General features: G+C 42.7%; 1 protein-coding gene across 1 annotated transcript; it reads left to right on the forward strand.

Annotated features, from left to right (window-relative positions):
• Nucleotides 1–5,019: 5,019 nt before the first annotated feature.
• On the forward strand, nt 5,020–7,492 carry LOC307180562 (sperm acrosome-associated protein 5-like; the record flags this gene model as incomplete). Its single annotated transcript, XM_079910948.1, has 4 exons — nt 5,020–5,213; nt 5,871–6,029; nt 7,277–7,359; nt 7,460–7,492. The coding sequence occupies exons 1-4, from the start codon at nt 5,036–5,038 to the stop codon at nt 7,490–7,492; spliced, it is 453 nt and encodes a 150-aa protein (XP_079767074.1). The 5' UTR covers nt 5,020–5,035.
• Nucleotides 7,493–22,847: the final 15,355 nt, after the last annotated feature.

Here is a 22,847-nt window from a genome sequence, read left to right on the forward strand (position 1 = left end):
TAGCGGCCGGTGTGCGCACGCTCAGTGGGGGCTTTGAGCCCGCGTACACCAATAGTCAACATGGGGACCCCTCCCGCCTGCCGGACGCGAATGCGACGGGGCTGCAGCGCAGGCGCAGAGGGGAGATGGCCGCTCCGGTGACGTCACTGCTCTGAAACGATGGCCGCGCCCACTGCGTCTCTTCCCTTCGAGGGCGGCAGTGTAGAACAGGTGCTTACTTTGATTTGCCGAGGCCGTCATTCCTAAGACTCCAAAGATCGGTTTCCTTATGGAGGGAGGGAAAGGGCCCAATTAAGGAGAATGCTAGCAGGCAGGAATTTCATGTCTTGAACCTGGAGGGCAGTATCGGGTTTGCAGGTGTAATTGAATAGGAAGTCGGGATGCGTGGCGGAATTGCTCAGCATGCACAAAGGCTAGGAGGTAGGGAGAGGTCACTGGCTCCATCCAGTGGCTAAGGCTGGGAGTTTACAGCCTAGCGTTTGAAGGACGGTGTGCAGACAAACAAGAAGCTGAAGAATAAATAAATGGCCACCTAGTACACACACACACCGGGATGAAGGGGATGTGTTAAGTAGTGACTGACAATGTTGTTGTCTCAGGATGGGCAGGGACGATCTCCTTTTGTCGGGGGTGACAGTTACGCTGGTCAAAAGGAGCCGGCCGCACAAATATTTGAAGCAAAGAGCTTTGTGGTGGAGGGCGCAGCTGTTAAAAAGGCCCTGAAGTAGGACCTGGTTTGGCACGTTGGAGGAACAGAAACAGTGTCAGTGTGTTGGGCATATAGAAGGTGTGGGCAAGGGAGAAGTGAGTGGGTGCCAGATGCTGTAGGGCCTCCTCTGCCAGGGACAGAGCTCATGTCTCATTCTGACATAATGGGATGCCATTAAGGGGGATCAGATTTTTAAAACACCAGTCTGAAGCAATCCAGCATTATATATTAACTTTAAAAATACACGTAGATTAGACTCTTGTTTATTGCCTGTCTTGTACCACTAGGACATGAGCTCCGCAGAAATTTGCTTAAGCACCTCCCATATGCCAGGTAGTGTTCTACATATTGGGAATACTGCAGGAGAGAAAACAGAACCAACCAAACAAACAAACGTGATGGAGACAGCCTGGTTGCAAACTCCCACCTACCAGCTGTGTAATCTATGGCAGGACTCAACTCCTCTGTGCTGAATTTCCTCATCTATAAAATGGGGGATAATGACAGCACCTACCTCGTTAGGACTGTGGTGACAAATGAGCTGATAATTGTAAATGGCTTAGAACAATGCCTGGAACACAGCAAGTGCTGTGTAACTGATGATGATGATTAAAATAAAATTAGATGTGTGTATGTATAAAACTTTTTTTAATAAGAAGAAAAAAATAAAAAGATGACCTGCAGGCTGCTTTGTGGATGACAGATTGCAGAGGGCAAGGGCGAAAACAGGGAGAACAATAAGGAGGCTCCTGCCAACAGGCCCAGCAAGTGATAATGGAGGCTCAGACCTAGCTCAGTATCTCCTGTGTGCCAGGCACTGTGTGAAGCACATGACATGACCTGCCTCAGATAGTCCCCACTTTCTGTGAACAATCCTGTGGTCCCACCCGTCTTGTTAGGTGAGGAAACTGAGTCCCAGAGAGAATAAGTAACTTGCCCAAAGTCACACAGGTTCCCAAGATCAGATCCTTAACTTCTACCCAATAATACTCTTCTTTTGTTTATTCAGTATCCCACAGAACTTCCAGAAAATATCTGAGGGTGTTCATTCCAGAACCATTAAAACCAGGCAAGGAATTTTTTTTGGGGGGGGGCAGGAATATAGATGGAGCTTCCTAGCAGACAAAGCAAAGAGAGAAAGCAGGGAAGTAACTCAGGTCTCTTGCTCTCTTAAGGATCTGTACCTCCTGGGTACAAAACTTGTCAACTCTCTTAATGAATTTAGGATGTGGAAAATAGGAGGGGCTGGACCTTTAGGGCCCCTGTCAGTCTGGCCTCTTCCATCCTGTAAACATAACTTCTCCACCACCTTGTACACACATATATATACACACACCCCTGTGTGGAGGGGGAAATCCTATAGGGTTGGTGGGTGTTGGGGTACAGTGATTTCCAGCTCCAAAAATATTCTGAGCCAGTGATACAGCCCTGCAGAAACTGTCCCAGGGTTCACAGTGCATATCCACAAGCTATGTGAAACCAGATTTTCTGCTGTGGAGCTAGGATGCCCACTCTCTGTCCTGGGCATCCTCTACCATCAGTCCCTACAGGTACAAACTCATTCAGTGGCCTAAGCAGCAGGTAGCTAGGTGAAGGGGTGTGGAAAGCTGACAGGTAGCTGGTCCCACCACAGAATCTGCACGATGTGACACTCCAACCCAAAGGCCACCCCCACCTCGCTGGTGAGTCATTAAAACTGCTCTTAAGATACATTTTCTCAAAACTGTGGAAGTGTTGCCAATGGTGAGCAATCATTTTGGACCATGAGGTAGCAGGTGAGTTTGGCAGAGCTACAGCATACGAGCAGCCAGCTCTCTGGTGAGCTTGGAGCTGCCACTCTAGCCCTCCAAGAGAGGAATCCCCTTCCATCCTCTTGAAGCTATTGGTATTTAGGGTGGTACTGGTATGTGCAGCCAAACTGAATCCTGAACAATACATCAGACTTTTCTGTCTTGGCAGATGTGTCACTAAACAGAGACATGTGGGACCAGTGAGGGCAGGGGGCGGTGAATAATGGTGAATGAAGGACAAATTGGGAATGAATGGGGGCAAGGAGAGACAAAGGGGGATGGCAGGGAGGTGAATGAGCAGTAGAGTGGAGTGAATGTGGGTAGTGTGGGACAGAGTGAGGAAATAACTACGCATTCAATTTTTTTTTTTTTTTTTTTTTTTTTTTTTGCGGTACGCGGGCCTCTCACTGTTGTGGCCTCTCCCGTTGCGAAGCACAGGCTCCGGACGCGCAGGCTCAGCGGCCATGGCTCACGGGCCCAGCCGCTCCGTGGCATGTGGGATCTTCCCGGACCGGGGCACGAACCCATGTCCCCTGCATCGGCAGGCGGACTCTCAACCACTGCACCACCAGGGAAGCCCTACGCATTCAATTTTGAATCAATTTAAGCTTATGGATGAGACTGAGTAAGTGATGGGGAAATGAGGCACCGTCTAAGTGGCAAAAAGTGAAAGATGGAGTGGACTGTGAGTGAATGGGGCAATGAAAGGTGGTGAATGTGAATGGGGTTGATAAAGCATGAGAGTGCAAGTTGATATGAGTACTAAGGATTGAAGTGTAAATGAATGATGGTTTATGGAGCACAATATGAGTAAGGAGAGGTGAATTTAGGGAGAAAGTAGCAGTGAATGGAAGTCATGTGAGGCACAGAGGGAAGAATGGGGGACACAAGGGGCAGAATAAGAGGAAACAGAAATGAATACAAGGTAGAATGTGAATAAGTGAATCGAGTCGAGTTTGTTTGAGTGGGGATACTACGAGGGAGGAGAGCGACCAGAGGTGAATAAGAGGCAGACTGGGATTAGATGGGGTAGGTATGCGGGGCAGCATTCCAGTAATGTGCAGAGATCCCAGTGGGAATCAGCCCAGGTGAATGAGCAAAAGCATGTGCGTGAATGGAGGTAATGTTGGGCACAGTGAGAGGGGATGGAAGTAAAGAGCAGAAGAAGGTGAGTAATTGGGTATTGTGAGGCAAGGGGAGAGGGGATGAAGGTCACATAGCCCAAGGTGAGTAAAGTGGGGGAAATGGAGCCCAATGTGAGCAAAAAGTGGTAAATCCGAGGCGGAGTGTGACTGAATGAGGGTACCGCGAGGCAGAGTGGGAGCAACTCAAAATGAATCGGGAGCAGAACAAGAGTGATGAGTGGAAACAGGGGTTACATCGGGAGTGACTTTAAATGAATGAGATAATGGGAGGCGGTGAAGATTGAGAAAGAATGGAGGTGACCAAGTGTAGAGTGAGTATGTGTGGATAACTTGGGCTAGTGTTTGGGAGTAATACAGTTTCAGGAAATGCAGGTAATATGGGAGAAGCGCTTGAGAGAATAGAAGTGAAGAAGGGGCAGAAATAGAGTGAATGAGGGAGGGAATGAGGCCCAGAGTCAATGAACAAAGGTGAAGGATGGGCCACGTGAGAGCGGATGGGAGTCATTTGATGCGGTGTCAGGCAGTGAAGGTGGAAGTAGGAAATGAGAGTCTGAGTGGGAGTGAATGGAGGTGAAGAAGGAATAGGATGTGAGAGAGCTTGGGTAAGAGTAAGTAGAGGGTTAGGGAATTGCAGTAACACGAGGCCCAGTGTGAATGAATATAGGTGGATAAGAGGCAGTGTAAGTGGACGAGGGAATAAAACGTAGAATGAGAACGGGGGTGAAAAAGCAGTAGAGTGAACATGTATATGTAATATGTAATGTGGGGCAGAGTCTGATTAAATGGGTGTAACATGGGGCAGATTCCAGTAAATGAGGGTGGAACGAGCACACTAAGTGAAGAGAGGTGAAGGAGGTGAATAGAAGTAATGTGGAACAAAGGGGAGAGCACAGTGGTCATATTTTATAAAGCATGAGGAATCCGAGGTGGTAGTAGGCATGGTGTAGTGACCAGAGCTGACTACTCAGCAGAGTGGGGGAAATGGAGGTGATGAGGGGCAGAATGAGTGGAAATGGAGGTAACCAAGTGGTAGAGCATGATTAATGGGAGTAGAGTGGGACAGTGTTAAGGAATGTAGGGGAATGTGGGCTGAGTGTGAGGTCTAGTACCTGGGACCTGTCTGTCCTTTTTGTGTCCCAAGCCCCTCTCTCCCTGCATCCCTTTCTGATATCTCTGGGTTTCTCCCTGTCCTTGTCTCCTTCCACCTCTGTGTATACATTAGTATCTTTCTTTTTCTTTGTTTCTGTCTTTAACAGAGCTAGCACAGGGGAAGATGGTGAGATGCCCAACCCTCTGGCTTCTCTGTTCCAGAATCTGTCACTTAGATCTTCACAGAGCCCAAAATTCCAGCATACCCTTAGTTCTGAGCACTGAAGGGTGAGTCTGAAGCAATGGGTCAGTTAGGAGGGCTTATGCATGTCATAATGCAGGCCTGGGACACTATGGTGGTGACCCTGGCCATGCTGATGCCTGCCACTGTGGATGCCAAGATCTTCCAACGCTGCGACCTGGCAATGAAGCTGGAGGAGGTGGGCCTCAATGGCTTCAAGGGCTACACCATTGGAGGCTGTGAGACTCGTCACCCCATGCCACGAGCCGCCCACCACACTCAGACCCAAGCCCTCCCCCATTGCCATTTGTTACCTCCCAGGCTAGGGAATGATCCTCTCAGTCACCCTCTGACTATGATGAGTACTTTAACTAACTCTAGTTTCATCATCATTGCCTTCACAACCATTTACCCTCATCTCTACTAACACCACCATCACTACCATCAATGTCATCACTGCTGTTATCACTATGGATACCATCACCACCACCATTACTGGTATCTCACCAGAATCACCAACATCAACCCCAAACCAAGAATTCACCCCCAACAACTAAGATGAAAACCATCCCTGGGGGCTTCCCTGGTGGCGCAGTGGTTGAGAGTCCACCTACCGATGCAGGGGATGCGGGTTCGTGCCCCGGTCTGGGAGGATCCCACATGCCGCGGAGCGGCTGGGCCCGTGAGCCATGGCCGCTGAGCCTGCGCGTCCGGAGCCTGTGCTCTGCAACGGGAGAGGCCACAACAGTGAGAGGCCCGCGTACCGCAAAAAAACCCAAAAAACAAAAAAGCAAACAAACAAACACAAACCCATCCCTGCCCCATTCCCTCATCCTACCCTCTCCCCTATTCCCAAGACCCATGCCCATCTGCTACCTCCCCCCTCCCTGCCCCAGTGCTGTGCATGGCACACTATGAAAGTGGCTTTGACACCTCCTTCGTGGACCACAATCCTGACGGCAGCAGTGCATATGGCATTTTCCAGCTGAACTCCACCTGGTGGTGTGACAGTGGTGTTACACCTACCCAGAACCTCTGTCACATGGAGTGTCATGGTGAGGCAGCATTGAGGACACCTTGAAGCCCTGCCTGGCCTCACTCCCCAACACGCAGAGGGCAAGACTGTCTAAGCCATAGCCTTGAGTAACAAGCAGAAAAATGATAGGGAAAGGAGCAGACTTGCCTGGGCTGTTACAGACACCAGCCTGTATCGTTACCCAGACTGCACTGAGATGTTTTCTAGGTAAGGAGGACTCAGAGCTCCCAAACCTCACCTAGAATGGAGACTGCCATTTTCTAGGACTCAGGAAACAATACACTTAGCTCCAAGTGGAATGGAGGGGGAAACTGTCCTGATTTGGGGTTGGGGCTGTCCAGGCCCTGAAGGAAGAAGCAGATATCTGTCTGTAGGAACAGAAACAAGGTACCTCTGTGCAGAAAGGAGAGAATTTTCCAGACGAGAGTGTGGTATTGTTGAGGACAAAATTGAATAGCAGTAGAAGTTGTTCAGGGTTGGCCAAAATGGTGTTTGAGGTTGTCCAAGATAGGCCAAAATGGAGACTGTGGTTATTTGGGACCAGCCCAAGTGGAGGTTGAAGTTGTCCAAGTCCTGCCACAGTGACAGAAGAGATCACCCAGGACTTGCCAGCTTGAAGGCTGAGGTTATCCAGGACTAGTCAACATAGTGGTTGAGATCATTAACTAGTCAGAATGGCAGTTAAGGTCATCCTCGTCTAGCCACCATAGCAGTTGATGTCATCTAGGACCAGGCACCATGGTAGCTGACATTGAACAGGACTAGCCAACATAGAGACTGAGGTCACTTGTAACTAGTAAAAATGGGTGTTGATGTTATCCAGGACCTGACAACATAGTGTTTGAAGAGTCCCCAGGACTGACCAACCTTGCAGTGAAGTGGCTTTCCAGCCAGCCAACAGCCATTGCATTTGAGATCATTCATAACCACACAAAATGACAGTTGAAGTCATCTGGAACTGGCCAACATGGAGTCTGAGGTTGTCCAGGACCAGCCAATATGGTGGTTGAGGTTATTCATAACCAACAAACATGACAGTCAAGATCACTCAGGATCAGTCAATGAGTTAAGGTTGTACAGAACCAGTCAACATGGCAGTTGATGTAATTCATAGCCAGCTAATAAGTGAATCAAGGTCATCTAAAATCAGGCAATATAGTGGTTGAAGTTATTCAGGCCCCAAGAAACCCAGAACCCCTTGTCCCTTCATACACTGTCACCCTGTCCCCAATACACCAGATTACTATATCCCTCTCTTCCTCCTAGAACTGTTCAACCGCCATATTCTGGATGATATCATGTGTGCCAAGCAGATAGTGTCCTCACAAAACAGTATGAATACCTGGGAAGTCTCATGGGGATGTCTTGGACTCTGGGCAGCCGGGATAGTGGCACTACCACCCCATCAGCCTGTCCACTTCATCCTCCCTCTCTCCCTTCATTTCCCAGGGATTCTTGGAGCCAGCACTATTCTGGCCATGATTTATCTGAATGGCTCAAGGGGTGTCATATGTATGCAAAACCTTACACAACAGAAATTAATTCATGACTCAGCTTCCCAGAGACAGAGATTTCATTTTCCTTTCTGTCCTTTCTTTTGTGGATTTAATAAAGGATGATATCTATAAACAATTCAAGAGACCCCTGATGTCTGACTCTCTTCATTTTTCCAATGCCTGAAGATACCCCTATTCAATCACTCCCTCCATATATTCAAAGCTGTAATCAGGGGACACAAGCTCACTCAGGGTGGGGGTGGAGGATAATGTAGTGATTAAGAGCATAGGTTCTCCTGGGTTCAGAAACAATCTCTACAACTTACTGTCCCCAAGTTGCCTTGGGTAAGGCACTTAATTTCTTTGTGCCTCAGTTTCCTCATCTGCAAAATGAGGATGATAATGGTAGTAACTATCTCATGGGTTGTTGAGAGAATTAAATGAATTAATGTTTGTAAAGCACATAAAGTGTTTAGTACACAAGACAATTCTAGGTCTGGAAATAGAAGGGTGAGGTGGGGAGGTATGAAAATTGGCTTCCCTTAAAAAGTATCACTCTCAGTTGAAGTAACTACAGGGTCTTTAATTAAGGTAGATACAGTCTCTTCAGGGGAAAATGGAATTGGTTTCAGCTTACAGAGAAAGCTCAGTGGGAATTAGGATTTTAAAGTATTCACATTCTCCCACATCCTCCCACATTATTACCATTCTAACTCTCAGCCCCCAACTCCTTCTTTCATGATCTGTAACCAAAGTTTCAAATGACAAACTGGAAATTTAGGCCAGGAATTCAATGGATGCACAAGGTAATAATTATCTTTACAGAATCCCCAGGTTTCGGTCTATGTCTTGAGCAGAGAATTTCGGAATTTGAACTTGCCATTCTTTCTCTTTGTGCTGACCAGCCCCATTGGAAGCAGCCACCCCCGTGAGGAAGCAGTCCCTCATGTCCTCTGTACTCTTTGGTTGGGGTGGATATTCAACTACCCAAAGCCTTGTTTTCAGTGTTGACTTCATCCAGATAAGCACAGATGATCATTAAAGCAGTTATCTGCCACTGCATGCCAAGGAATGCCAGAACCCCCTTCCTTAATGCCACGTGGATTTCCCCTGCCTTCAGTCCCAACCAGCCTAGATAACCAAATCTTGCATTTCCCTGGGGTCCGTTAAAGGTATCATCACTCTGGATACCAATTTCTGAATGAGATAGTTATTTATCAAAAGCAGCATAAATAAACTCTGGTGAATTTAAGTAAAAAGCAGATCTCCTAAAAGCCTATCAGGTAGCTCATAGTACTTCTGGGAAGACTGCATGATCTAGCTCAGACAGGGGGAAGGTCCACACAAAGAAGAAGCCAAAATCTTGAACGTAGAATAGGTTGGGGCAAGAATATTGGCATTATCAACTGTTGCTACTTCTGAAAACTGGATTTGATGCCCTAGTGTTTCCTTTACATTTTTCTGATTATGCATCCTTTCTAATAATTTACAACATTTATAGTATATTTATCATTGTTATTCCTTTAGTGGTTATCTTTAAACCTCTAATTTTATATCATTTGATAAACTCTTTTTTCGGTAGATAGCACTTATTCCCCATTATGGAAGATGTGAAAGCAGCTGTTCTTCATAATAGACTGTATTAGGTTTTTTTCTATGAGAGTTTGATATTAAATCTGGAATATTTCCCTTAATATCATTGCCATGGGACTATGTTTATCGAAATCAATTAAATTGGGTTTCTCTTGATACCTGTGCCCAGATTTACCATGAGGTTTGGCTTTCATATATTCAAGGCTTCAAAGGACTGCAGTCTTGAACAACCTCTCTGATGTAAAATAGTCATTCACTATACACCCATGATAACAACTACAGAGGCCAAGTATTTTGCACCAGGATCTTGGCTCTTGCTATTCTTTATGCCTGGAATGTTCTTACTCCCAGTATGGCTGGCTCCTTATTTTTAGAAAGACCTTCCCTGACCACCTTAGCTAAGGCATGATCCTTTCACCTCACCTTTTTCTTTTCCTTTCACTTTTTTATGAAGGATTTTCCATTTTCAGTTCTTTTGCAAAGTTTCTCTTTTCTCTGAGTTCTTTAATCCATGATGAACTTTAACTTCTGGAAGGTTTTTCTTATATTCAGGAAAGCCATAGGGTTTCTCGCCTATGTGGGTTCTTCGATGTAGAGTGAGTTTTGACTTCTCTCTGAAGGCTCTACTACACTTATCACATTTATAGGGTTTCTCTCGTGTGTGAGTTCTTTGATGTATAACGAGATATGATTTCAGGGAGAAAGATTTCTCACATACATTACACTCATAGTGTTTCTCCCCTGTGTGAACTCTCAAATGAATAATGAGATATGACTACTGGAAGAAAACTTTATCACATTCATTGCATTCATAGGATTTCTCAAATTTTTCTCCTGTATGAGCTCTCCAATGTAACACAAGATAGTACTTCAGGGAGAAGACTTTCCCACATACAGTACATCCATAGTTTTTTTCTACTGTATGAATTCTTTGATGAGCACTGAGATTCAGCTTAAGGGTGAAGGCTCCTCCACAGTCTGAACACACATCAGGTTTCTCTCCTGTATGAGTTCTTTGATGTCTACGCGATTTTGATTTCTCTCTGAAGGATTTGCCACATTCATTAACATTCATAGGGTTTCTCTCCTGTGTGTGTTCTCTGATATGTACCTGTTTTTTGTTTGTTTTGTTGTTTTTTATTTTGTGGTACGCGGGCCTCTCACTGTTGCGGCCTCTCCTGTTGCGGAGCACAGGCTCCGGACAGGCAGGCTCAGCGGCCATGGCTCACGGGCCCAGCCGCTCCATGGCATGTGGGATCTTCCCAGACCGGGGCACGAACCCGTGTCCCCTGCATCGGCAGGTGGACTCTCAACCACTGCGCCACCAGGGAAGCCCTGATATGTACCTTTTGATTGAAGGTTCTCACACATTCATTACATTCACAGGATTTCTCTTCTGTGTGAGTTCTCTGATATATAATGAGCTTTGTCTTTTCTTGGAAGGCTTTGCCATATTTGTTGCATGTATATGGTTTATCACCTGTGTGCGTTCTCTGATGTATATGCAGTGCTGATTTCTCTCTGAAGGATTTGCCACATTCATTACATTCAAAGAGTTTCTCTCTTTTGTGCATTGTACTTCTGATATACACTGAAGCGTGCCTTCTTGTTGAAGGCTTTTCTGTATTCTGTACATCTGTAGGGTTTTTCTCCTACATGAGTGATCTGATGAGCAATAAGGAGTGAATTCTTGCTGAAAGTTTTTCTACACTCAGGAAATTAACAGATTTTCTCTCCAGCTTGAGTTATATTATGCTGAACAAAGAATGGGTTATGCTTATGACCTTTCCCACCCACATTATGGTCATGGGATTTCATTCCATTATTTTTCTCAAGCCTGCCATGAATTAATAATTTTCCACATCCATTACATTCATAACATTCTGAGCTGCAAAGCCTCTATTATGACCGAGTAAACCCTAATTATCTTGAAAACTTTTCTGAGTCATATATATAAGGAGTGTGTAATGAAGAAACCACCCCTGTGCTCTGAGCAAGTGGGTTTACAAATCCATTATATTCGTGACCTCTATCCTTAGTCAAATTTTTCTCATTAATGGATATAGCTTGCCTCAGGTGTCTATTTTGGTTTTTCTGGTACCTCTCCAGCTGGTCAACTTGCCAGACTTCTAGAAAGAAGAATAATAAACCATACCGTGTGAATACACCTTTTGTCAGAAGCAGACCTTTGTAGGGTTGACTTTTATTTTCTTTTGACTAGATACCAGTCAGAAAGAAATTCGAAGCACATGTCTCTCCTATATGCTGAGCTTAAGGGGGAAAAAGCTCAAATTGCTCTAATAGATATTGGAACAGGAGAGTAACAATAAATATAAGTGACTTTGATTGTTTAAGAAAAGGAGAGAAAGTGAAAATAGGTTTAGGTAGCCACTGAGTAGGAAAAAAGGATTTTTTGAAATGGTATCAGATCTAGGATTTGGAGGGAGGGGACTCAAAATAGGATGGAAAGAGCCTTTCAGGAAGGCTGAAAATAACTGAGGTGACCAAGGGAAGAAGCAGAAGGACAAGGCCAATTATAGTCAAGTTCCTCTCCATCTCATTCCAAGATTACCATGAGACAGTAACTCACAAAACTAACAATTTGGAGTTAGAAAAGAAAAGTTCATATGCTTTAGGAAGATATTTCTGAGCTTTAAGAGATGTCTGGCACTCACTGACACACTGGAGTCTTACCCTCATCATCTCCCACCTATTCATTTCTTATTTACCTGTACAACTCGAACTTGAGATTTCTCTCTCTATGATCCAAAGTCCTCTCTTCTCCAAAGAGGTAATCATATCTACTTCAGTAACAGGATACCCTGTAATGGGAAATGATACAAGACTTGGGCACATCTGTGTGGGCTTCAGGACCTCAAAGTAATTAGTAAGGTACATTTTAATAAGCATAAGTTTCACATGAGAGGTGAAAATACAAACACCTTGTTCAGTCTAAGAGCAATTAAGAATCTTTAGTTCCTCAGAAATAGACTCACAGACATAGAAAACAAACTTATGGTTCAAAGGGGAAAGAGGGGGGAGGAGGGATAAATTAGGTGTATGGGATTAATAGATACAAACTACCATACATAAAAAAGATAAGCAACAAGGATTTACTGTATAACACAGGGAACTATATTCAATATCTTATAATAACCTATAATGGAAAAGAATCTCAAAAAATATATGTATATATATAACTGAATCACCTTGCTATACACCTGAAACAAATACAATATTGTAAATCAACTATACTTCTATAAAAAAAAATTTTTAAAGAATCTTATGGTTACCAAAGGGGAAAGGGAGTGGGAGAGGGATAAATTAGGAGTTTGGGATTAGCAGATACAAATTACTATATGTAAAATAGATAAACAACAAGGACGTACTGTATAGCACAGAGAACTATATTCAATATACTGTAATAAACCATAATGGAGGGACTTCCCTCGTGGTCCAATGTTTAAGACTCCACGCTTCCACTGCAGGGGACGCAGGTTCAATCCCTGGTCAGGGAACTAAGATCCCATATGCCGCGTGGCACAGCCAAAAAAATGAAAAAAAAAAAAAATAAACACGATGGAAAAGAAGATGAAAAAGAATATATATATATATATGTATATATAACTTAATCACTTTGCTGTACACCAGAAACTAACACAACATTGTAAATCAACTATACATCAATAAATAAAAATAAGAATCTTTAGTTCCTGGCACTTGAGGTCAAAGTATTACTACACTTCAGAGATGGAAAGTTGTTCTATTGGGTACACTATGAATTACTCAGGGAATCTGTACTCACACACAGAGACCAAATGGCTATAGTTCTCCAGCATCATATCTTTGTACAGGGTTCTCTGAGTAGGGTCCAGATGATTCCAGTCCTCCTGGGTGAAGTCCACAGACACATCTTTGAATGACACCAATCCCTGTAATTACATACTTCTATTCAATCAGTTTGATAAAAATTAAAATAATATATTATTTAAATTATTTATTTATTTATTTATTTATGTATGCTGCACGAGGTCTTTCTTTTTTTTTCCGGAGTTCAAATTTTTCCTATTGTCTTATTATTTTTCAACTTATTTGTTCATGGCAGGATCCTAAATAGCTTCAAGCATTGAAGTTGGGCTATATGTTTCTTTTTTTTTTTTTTTACATCTTTATTGGAGTATAATTGCTTTACAATAGTGTGTTAGTTTCTACTTTAAAACAAAGTGAATCAGTTATACATATACATATGTTCCCATAACTCTTCCCTCTTGCGTCTCCCTCCCTCCCACCCCTCTAGGTGGTCACAAAGCACCCAGCTGATCTCCCTGTGCTATGCGGCTGCTTCCCACTAGCTATCTATTTTACGTTTGGTAGTGTATATATGTCCATGCCACTCTCTCACTTTGTCACAGCTTACCCTTCCCCCTCCCCATATCCTCAAGTCCATTCCCTAGTAGGTCTGTGTCTTTATTCCTGTCTTACCCCTAGGTTCTTCATGACATTGTTTTTTCTTAGATTCCATATATATGTGTTAGCATATGGTATTTGTCTTTCTCTTTCTGACTTACTTCACTCTGTATGACAGACTCTTGGTCCATCCACCTCCCTACAAATAATTCAATTTCGTTTCTTTTTATGGCTGAGTAATATTCCATTGTATATATGTGCCACATCTTCTTTATCCATTCATCCGATGATGGACACTTAGGTTGTTTCCATCTCCTGGCTATTGTAAATAGAGCAGCAATGAACATTTTGGTACATGAGTCCTTCTGAATTATGGTTTTCTCAGGGTATATGCCCAGTAGTGGGATTGCTGGGTCATATGGTAGTTCTATTTGTAGTTTTTTAAGGAACCTCCATACTGTTCTCCATAGTGGCTGTATCAGTTCACATTCCCACAAGCAGTGCAAGAGTGTTCCCATTTCTCCACACCCTCTCCAGTATTTATTGTTTCTAGATTTTTTGATGATGGCCATTCTGACTGGTGTGAGATGATATCTCATTGTAGTTTTTTTTTTGCCATCATCATGCCATCTTATTTAAAGTTCATTAATTTTTTAGATAGATGATACATGCAGAAGTTTCAAAATTTGAAAGTTAAAACATACATACAATAAAAAGCCTCCGTCTCACCCCTTCTCCTAGCCACCCAGGCTTCCTCTCGCCAGGCAGGCACTATACCCTCTAGCTGCCCAGATAAGGTAGGAAATAGGACAATTTACAAAGTTCTCAAGGATCAAGTTTTATCACAAAAGAAAGGCACTTTTTTTTTTGAGGGAGGAGAATTTTAAGCTCTTAAAGAAATTTGTCAAAAGGATGCCTACACAGCAAATGCTCTTGAGTAAAATCATGGAAAATAAACTCAGTAATATCTATGGACAACGTAGAGGAGTTCCTCATTTCTGAGCTCTTCATCTGTTTCAGAATTTAAAGAAATACTTTGTTGAATTCCCCAAATTCTGTCCCATTAAAAAAATCAAGAAGGACAGACTTTGACCTGGGTATTTTGAGGGAAAAATTTACCCCAAACCTCATTTATTTCTGCCCTTAAGGAACCTTAGCTCCTGAGTTATGTTTAATTTTGAAAAGGACTACAACCTGATTTGATTCTAAGATAATTTGTCCTCCAGATGAAGCGCTGTGTAACTGAATGGGGAAATCTTTTGGCTAAAATTGTTTAGTGTTATCTATTTACATATGACAGTGCAACTGACAAGAGTTTGGTTTGACATAATTACTATTTAGCTGTTCTCCTAGGCAGTAATTGGTCAACAGGTTCAACTGCTTTTAGAGGCCACTCCTGGAACGTGAAAGTGGTGCCATGTGATCAGCATAAAAAGGGTCCTTCTCTTCTGTTGGCCAAATAGGTACCTTGGATTTGGAGCTAGTACCAAATAGTCCAGATACAAGTTAAACTCAGAAGGGGTTGTGTGCCACTGAAAAGATGCTATAGTTGTCAGAAAGTGAATCCTGTCAGCTCTGATTCTCAGACTAGTAGGGAATTAAATGTGGTAAAGGGTATTAAAAACCTTGGGTCAAAGCACATTATGTATTCTGGCCATAAATCATTGCCTGTAGAATGAAGGACTGACACCAGATCAGTAATTGCCAGAAAAATTAAAATTTTCATTAAATGAAACAAAAAGCAACATTTGAACAGTTAAACCTCAAACCAGCCTGCTTTCCAGGGGCATAAGAGGTGGAGTGACCCAGGCCTGGACCTCGTTGAGCAGAACTGGCATAGAATTCCAAGGAAATGAGAGGAGGTGAAATGGGTCTATATCTCATTTTTGTTTTTAATGGTCTTGGGGTCCATCTATTTAATGGAGGTACAGATTTCTCCAAAAATCAGACCTGTAAATTGCAGTAAGTTAAAGAGCTCCCAGGACAGGGCTTCCTTGGGACCCTTCTCTGGCTTAAGACTTGTCTTAGGGAGTGTACTAGAAGCAAAACAAGAGCCCTTGTCCCGAAGCTGCAGCAGCAGAGCCGGGCCTTGACAGAGATCTGTAAGTCACAGTTCCTCCCATCACAGTCCTGTGAAAACAAAGCCCCAGCCACCAAGTACAGTCTAAGGGCCAGGCCTCCCACTGAGGTCTGTGGGAGCCCCTCCCCTGCCCCTCCTCCCTTGCCATGTGTGAACCCAAGGCAGCTTTATCAGAAGTACACAAAAACCACGTGCTTCCTTGCTAGTCTCCTCTTTTTCTTAGCTCCCTAACAGTTCCTTCCCAGATATGGGGCAGAAAAAAAGGGGTTGGATTCTCCACCAGAAAGCTCTGTTTCTGGGTTTAATTGATCTCTAGTTCACGGTGGCAATGGCTCTTTGGCCCACCCTGGCCTCTTCTCATCTTTCAACAAAATCGTTCATAACCTGTAAACAAACAAACAGCTGTCCAAGGGGATCCAGATACTAAAAAAGCCCTGAGGTGAATCTTTTTTTTTAAGTTTTTCTATTTTTTAATTAATTTATTTATTTTTTACATCTTTATTGGAGTATAATTGCTTTACAATGGTGTGTTAGTTTCTGCTTTATAACAAAGTGAATCAGTTATACATATACATATGTTCCCATATCTCTTACCTCTTGTGTCTCCCTCCCACCCACCCTCCCTATCCCACCCCTCCAGGTCGTCACAAAGCACCAAGCTGATCTCCCCGTGCTATGTGGCTGCTTCCCACTAGCTATCTACCTTACGTTTGTTAGTGTATATATGTCCATGCCACTCTCTCGCTTTGTCGCAGCTTACCCTTCCCCCTCCCCATATCCTCAAGTCCATTCTCTAGTAGGTCTGTGTCTTTATTCCTGTCTTACCCTTAGGTTCTTCATGACATTTTTTTCCCTTAAATTCCATATATATGTGTTAGCATACCGTATTTGTCTTTCTCTTTCTGACTTACTTCACTCTGTATGACAGACTCTAGGTCTATCCACCTCATTACAAATAGCTCAGATTCGTTTCTTTTTATGGCTGAGTAATATTCCATTGCATATATGTGCCACATCTTCTTTATCCATTCATCCGATGATGGACACTTAGGTTGTTTCCATCTCCTGGCTATTGTAAATAGAGCTGCAATGAACATTTTGGTACATGACTCTTTCTGAATTATGGTTTTCTCAGGGTATATGCCCAGTAGTGGAATTCCTGGGTCGTATGGTAGTTCTATTTGTAGTATTTTAAGGAACCTCCATACTGTTCTCCATAGTGGCTGTGCCAGTTCACATTCCCACCAGCAGTGCAAGAGTGTTCCCTTTTTTCCACACCCTCTCCAGCATTTATTGTTTCTAGATTTTTTGATGATGGCCATTCTGACTGGTGTGAGATGATATGTCATTGTAGTTTTGATTTGCATTTCGCTAATGATTAATGATGTTGAGCATTCTTTCATGTGTTTGTTGGCACTCTGTATATCTTCTTTGGAGAAATGTCTATTTAGGTCTTCTGCCCATTTTTGGATTGGGTTGTTTGGTTTTTTGTTATTGAGCTGCATGAGCTGCTTGTAAATTTTGGAGATTAATCCTTTGTCAGTTGCTTCATTTGCAAATATTTTCTCCCATTCTGAGGGTTATCTTTTGGTCTTGTTTATGGTTTCCTTTGCTGTGCAAAAGCTTTGAAGTTTCATTAGGTCCCTTTTGTTTTTATTTCCATTTCTCTAAGAGGTGGGTCAAAAAGGATCTTGCTGTGATTTATGTCATAGAGTGTTCTGCCTATGTTTTCCTCTAAGAGTTTGATAGTTTCTGGCCTTACATTTAGGTCTTTAATCCATTTTGAGCTTATTTTTGTGTATGGTGTTAGGGAGTGATCTAATCTCACACTTTTACATGTACCTGTCGAGTTTTCCCAGCACCACGTATTGAAGAGGCTGTCCTTTCTCCACTGTACATTCCTGCCTCCTTTATCAAAGATAAGGTGACCATATGTGCATGGGTTTATCTCTGGGCTTTCTATCCTGTTCCATTGATCTATATTTCTGTTACTGTCTTGATTACTGTAGCTTTGTAGTATAGTCTGAAGTCAGGGAGCCTCATTACTCCAGCTCCATTTTTCGTTCTCAATACTCCTTTGGATATTCGGGGTCTTTTATGTTTCCATACAAATTGTGAAATTTTTTGTTCTAGTTCTGTGAAAAATGCCAGTGATAGTTTGATAGGGATTGCATTGAATCTGTAGATTGCTTTGGGTAGTAGAGTCATTTTCACAATGTTGATTCCTCCAATCCAAGAACATGGTGTATCTCTCCATCTATTTGTGTCATCTTTAATTTCTTTCATCAGTGTCTTATAATTTTCTGCATATAGGTCTTTTGTCTCCTTAGGTAGGTTAATTCCTAGATATTTTCTTCGTTTTCTTGCAGTGATAAATGGGAGTCTTTTCTTTATTTCACTTTCAGATTTTTCATCATTAGTGTATAGGAATACCAGAGATTTCTGTGCATTAATTTTGCATCCTGCTACTTTACCAAATTCATTGATTAGCTCTAGTCATTTTCTGGTAGCATCTTTAGGATTCTCTATATAGTATCATGTCATCTGCAAACAGTGACAGCTTTACTTCTTCTTTTCCGATTTGGATTCCTTTTATTTCCTTTTCTTCTCTGATTGCTGTGGCTAAAACTTCCAAAACTATGTTGAATAAGAGTGGTGAGAGTGTGCAACCTTGTGGTGTTCCTGATCTTAGTGGAAATGTTTTCAGATTTTCACCATTGAGAACGATGTTGGCTGTGGGTTTGTCATATATGGCCTTTATTATATTGAGGAAAGTTCCTTCTATGCCTACTTTCTGGAGGTTTTTATTATAAATGGGTGTTGAATTTTGTCAAAAGCTTTCTCTGCATCTGTTGAGATGATCATATGGTTTTTCTCCTTCAATTTGTTAATATGGTGTATCACATTGATTGATTTGCGTATATTGAAGAATCCTTGCATTCCAGGAATAAACCCCACTTGATCATGGTGTATGATCCTCTTAATGTGCTGTCGGATTCTGTTTGCTAGTATTTTGTTGAGGATTTTTGCATCTAGGTTCATCAGTGTTGTTGGCCTGTAGTTTTCTTTCTTTGCGACATCCTTGTCTGGTTTGGTATCAGGGTGATGGTGGCCTTGTAGAATGAGTTTGGGAGTGTTCCTCCCTCTGCTATATTTTGGAAGAGTTTGAGAAGGATAGGTCTTAGCTCTTCTCTAAATGTTTGATAGAATTGGCCCGTGAAGCCATCTGGTCCTGGGCTTTTGTTTGTTGGAAGAATTTTAATCACAGTTTCAATTTCAGTGCTTGTGATTGGTCTGTTAATATTTTCTATTTCTTCCTGATTCAGTCTTGGCAGGTTGTGCATTTCTAAGAATTTGTCCATTTCTTCCAGGTTGTTCATTTTATTGGCATAGAGTTGCTTGTAGTAATCTCTCATGATCTTTTGTATTTCTGCAGTGTCAGTTGTTACTTCTCCTTTTTCATTACTAATTCTATTGATTTGAGTCTTCTCCCGTTTTTTCTTGATGAGTCTGGCTAACGGTTTATCAATTTTGTTTATTTTCTCAAAGAACCAGCTTTTAGTTTTATTGATCTTTGCTCTCATTTCCTTCATTTCTTTTTCATTTATTTCTGATCTGATTTTTATGATTTCTTTCCTTCTGCTAACTTTGCGTTTTTTTGTTCTTCTTTCTCTAATTGCTTTAGGTGCAAGGTTAGGTTGTTTATTCGAGATGTTTCCTGTTTCTTAAGGTAGGATTGTATTGCTATAAACTTCCCTCTTAGAACTGCTTTTGCTGCATCCCATAGGTTTTGGGTCGTCGTGTCTCCATTGGCATTGTTTCTAGGTATTTTTGATTTCCTCTTTGATTTCTTCAGTGATCACTTCGTTACTAAGTAGTGTATTGTTTAGCCTCCATATGTTTGTATTTTTTACATATCTTTTCCTGTAATTGATATCTAGTCTCATAGCATTGTGGTCGGAAAAGATACTTGATACAATTTCAATTTACTTAAATTTAACAAGGCTTGATTTGTGACCCAAGATATGATCTATCCTGGAGAATGTTCCATGAGCACTTGAGAAAAATGTGTATTCTGTTGTTTCTGGATGGAATGTCCTATAAATATCAATTAAGTCCATCTTGTTTAATGTATAATTTAAAGCTTGTGTTTCCTTATTTATTTTGATTTTGGATGATCTGTCCATTGGTGAAAGTGGGGTGTTAAAGTCCCCTACTATGAATGTGTTACTGTCGATTTCCCCTTTTATGGCTGTTAGTATTTGCCTTATGTATTGAGGTGCTCCTATGATGGGTGCATAAATATTTACAATTGTTATATCTTCTTCTTGGATCGGTCCCTTGATCATTATGTAGTGTCCTTCTTTGTCTCTTCTAAAAGTCTTTATTTTAAAGTCTATTTTGTCGGATATGAGAATTGCTACTCCAGCTTCCTTTTCATTTCCATTTGCATGGAATATCTTTATCCGTCCCCTCACTTTCAGTCTGTATGTGTCTCTAGGTCTGAAGTGGGTCTCTTGTAGACAGCATATATATGAGTCTTGTTTTTGTATCCATTCAGCCAGTCTGTGTCTTTTGGTGGGAGCATTTAATCCATTTACATTTAAGGTAATTATCGAGATGTACGTTCCTATTCCCATTTTCTTAATTGTTTTGGGTTTGTTATTGTAGGTCTTTTCCTTCTCTTGTGTTTCTTGCCTAGAGAAGATCCTTTAGGCTTTGTTGTAAAGCTGGTTTGGTGGTGCTGAACTCTCTCAGCTTTTGCTACTCTGTAAAGGTTTTAATTTCTCCATCAAATCTGAATGAGATCCTTGCTGGGTAGAGTAATCTTGGTTGTAGGTTTTTCTCCTTCATCACTTTAAATATGTCCTGCCAGTCCCTTCTGGCTTGCAGAGTTTCTGCTGAAAGATCAGCTGTTAACCTTATGGGGATTCCTTTGTGTGTTATTTGTTGTTTTTCCCTTGCTTCTTTTAATATGTTTTCTTTGTATTTAATTTTTCACAGTTTGATTAATATGTGTCTTTGCATGTTTCTCCTTGGATCTATCCTGTATGGGACTCTCTGTGCTTCCTGGACTTGATTAACTATTTCCTTTCCCATATTAGGGAAGTTTTCAACTATAATCTCTTCAAATATTTTCTCAGCCCCTTTCTTTTTCTCTTCTTCTTCTGGAACCCCTATAATTCGATTGTTGGTGTGTTTAATGTTGTCCCAGAGGTCTCTGAGACTGTCCTCAGTTCTTTTCATTCTTTTTTCTTTATTCTGCTCTGCAGTAATTATTTCCACTGTTTTATCTTCCAGGTCACTTATCCGTTCTTCTGCATCAGTTATTCTGCTATTGGTCCCTTCTAGAGTATTTTTAATTTCATTTATTGTGTTGTTCATTGTTGTTTGTTTCATCTTTAGTTCTTCTAGGTCCTTGTTAAACATTCCTTGCACTTTCTCTATATTTCCAAGATTTTGGATCATCTTTACTATCATTATTCTGAATTCTTTTTCAGGTAGACTGCCTATTTCCTCTTCATTTGTTAGGTCTGGTGGGTTTTTATCTTGCTCCTTCATCTGCTGTGTGTTTTTCTGTCTTCTCATTTTGCTTATCTTACTGTGTTTGGGGTCTCATTTTTGCAGGCTGCAGGTTCGTAGTTCCCTTTGTTTTTGGTGTCTGTCCCCAGTGGCTAAAGTTGGTTCAGTGGGTTGTGTAGGCTTCCTGGTGGAGGGGACTAGTGCCTGTGTTCTGGTGGATTAGGCGGGATCCTGTCTTTCTGGTGGGAAGGTCCATGTCTGATGGTGTGTTTTGGGGTGTCTGTGGACTTATGATTTTAGGCAACCTCTCTGCTAATGGGTGGGGTTGTGTTCCTGTCTTGCTAGTTGTTTGGCATAGGGTGTCCAGCACTGTAGATTGCTGGTCATTGAGTGAATCTGGTTGTTGGTGTTGAGCTGGAGATCTCTGGGAGATTTTCGCCATTTGATATTACGTGGATCTAGGAGGTCTCTTGTGGACCAGTGTCCTGAAGTTGGCTCTCCCAACTCAGAGGCACAGCTCTGACTCCTGGCTGCAGCACCAAGAGCCTTTCATCCACATGGCTCAGAATAAAAGAGAAAAAGTAGAAAGAAAGAAAGAAAGAGGATAAAAGAAAATATAATAAGGTAAGATAAAATAAAATAAAGTTATTAAAATAAAAAATAATTATTAAGAAAAAAATTTTTTAAGTGTAAAACAACAACAACAACAAAAAATGGACGGATAGAACCCTAGGACAAATGGTGAAAGCAAAGCTATACAGACAAAATCTCACACAGAAGCATACACATACACACTCACAAAAAGAGGAGAAGGGGAAAAATAATAAATCTTGCTCTCAAAATCCACCTCCTCAATTTGGGATGATTTGTGGTCTATTCATGTATTCCACAGATGCAGGGTACATCAAGTTGATTGTGGAGATTTAATCCGCTGCTCCTGAGGCTGCTGGGAGAGGTTTCCCTTTCTCTTCTTTGTTCGCACAGCTCCCGGGGCTCAGCTTTGGATTTGGCCCTGCCTCTGCGTGTAGGTCGCTGGAGGGCGTCTGTTCTTCGCTCAGACAGGACGGGGTTAAAGTAGCCGCTGATTCGGGGACTCTGGCTCACTCAGGCCGGGGGGAGGGAGGGGCACGGGGTTCGGGGCGAGCCTGTGGCAGCAGAGGCTGGCGTGACATTGCGTCAGCCTGAGGCGCGCCGTGCATTCTCCCAGGGAAGTTGTCCCTGGATCCCGGGACCCTGGCAGTGGCGGGCTGCACAGGCCCCCCCGGAAGGGTGATATGGATAGTGACCTGTGCTGGCACACAGGCTTCTTGGTGGCGGCAGCAGCAGCCTTAGCATCTCATGCCCATCTCTGGGGTCCGCGCTGTTAGCTGTGGCTTGCGCCCGTCTCTGGAGCTCCTTTAAGCAGCGCTCTTAATCCCCTCTCCTCGCGCACCAGGAAACAGATGTGAGAAAAAGTCTCTTGCCTCTTTGGCAGGTCCAGACTTTTCCCGGGACTCCCTCCTGGCTAGCCGTGGTGCACTAACCCCCTGCAGGCTGTGTTCACGCCGCCAACCCCAATCTTCTCCCTGTACTCCCACCGAAGCCCGAGTCTCAGCTCCCAGCCCCGCCCTCCCCGGTGGGTGAGCAGACAAGCCTCCCGGGCTGGTGAGTGCCAGTCGGCACCAATCCTCTCTGCGGGAATCTCTCCGCTTTGCCCTCTGCACCCCTGTTTTTGTGCTCTCCTCCGTAGCTCCAAAGC

The sequence above is a fragment of the Stenella coeruleoalba genome (genome assembly GCF_951394435.1).
Source record: "Stenella coeruleoalba genome assembly, chromosome: X".
NCBI classification, from domain to species: domain Eukaryota; kingdom Metazoa; phylum Chordata; class Mammalia; order Artiodactyla; family Delphinidae; genus Stenella; species Stenella coeruleoalba.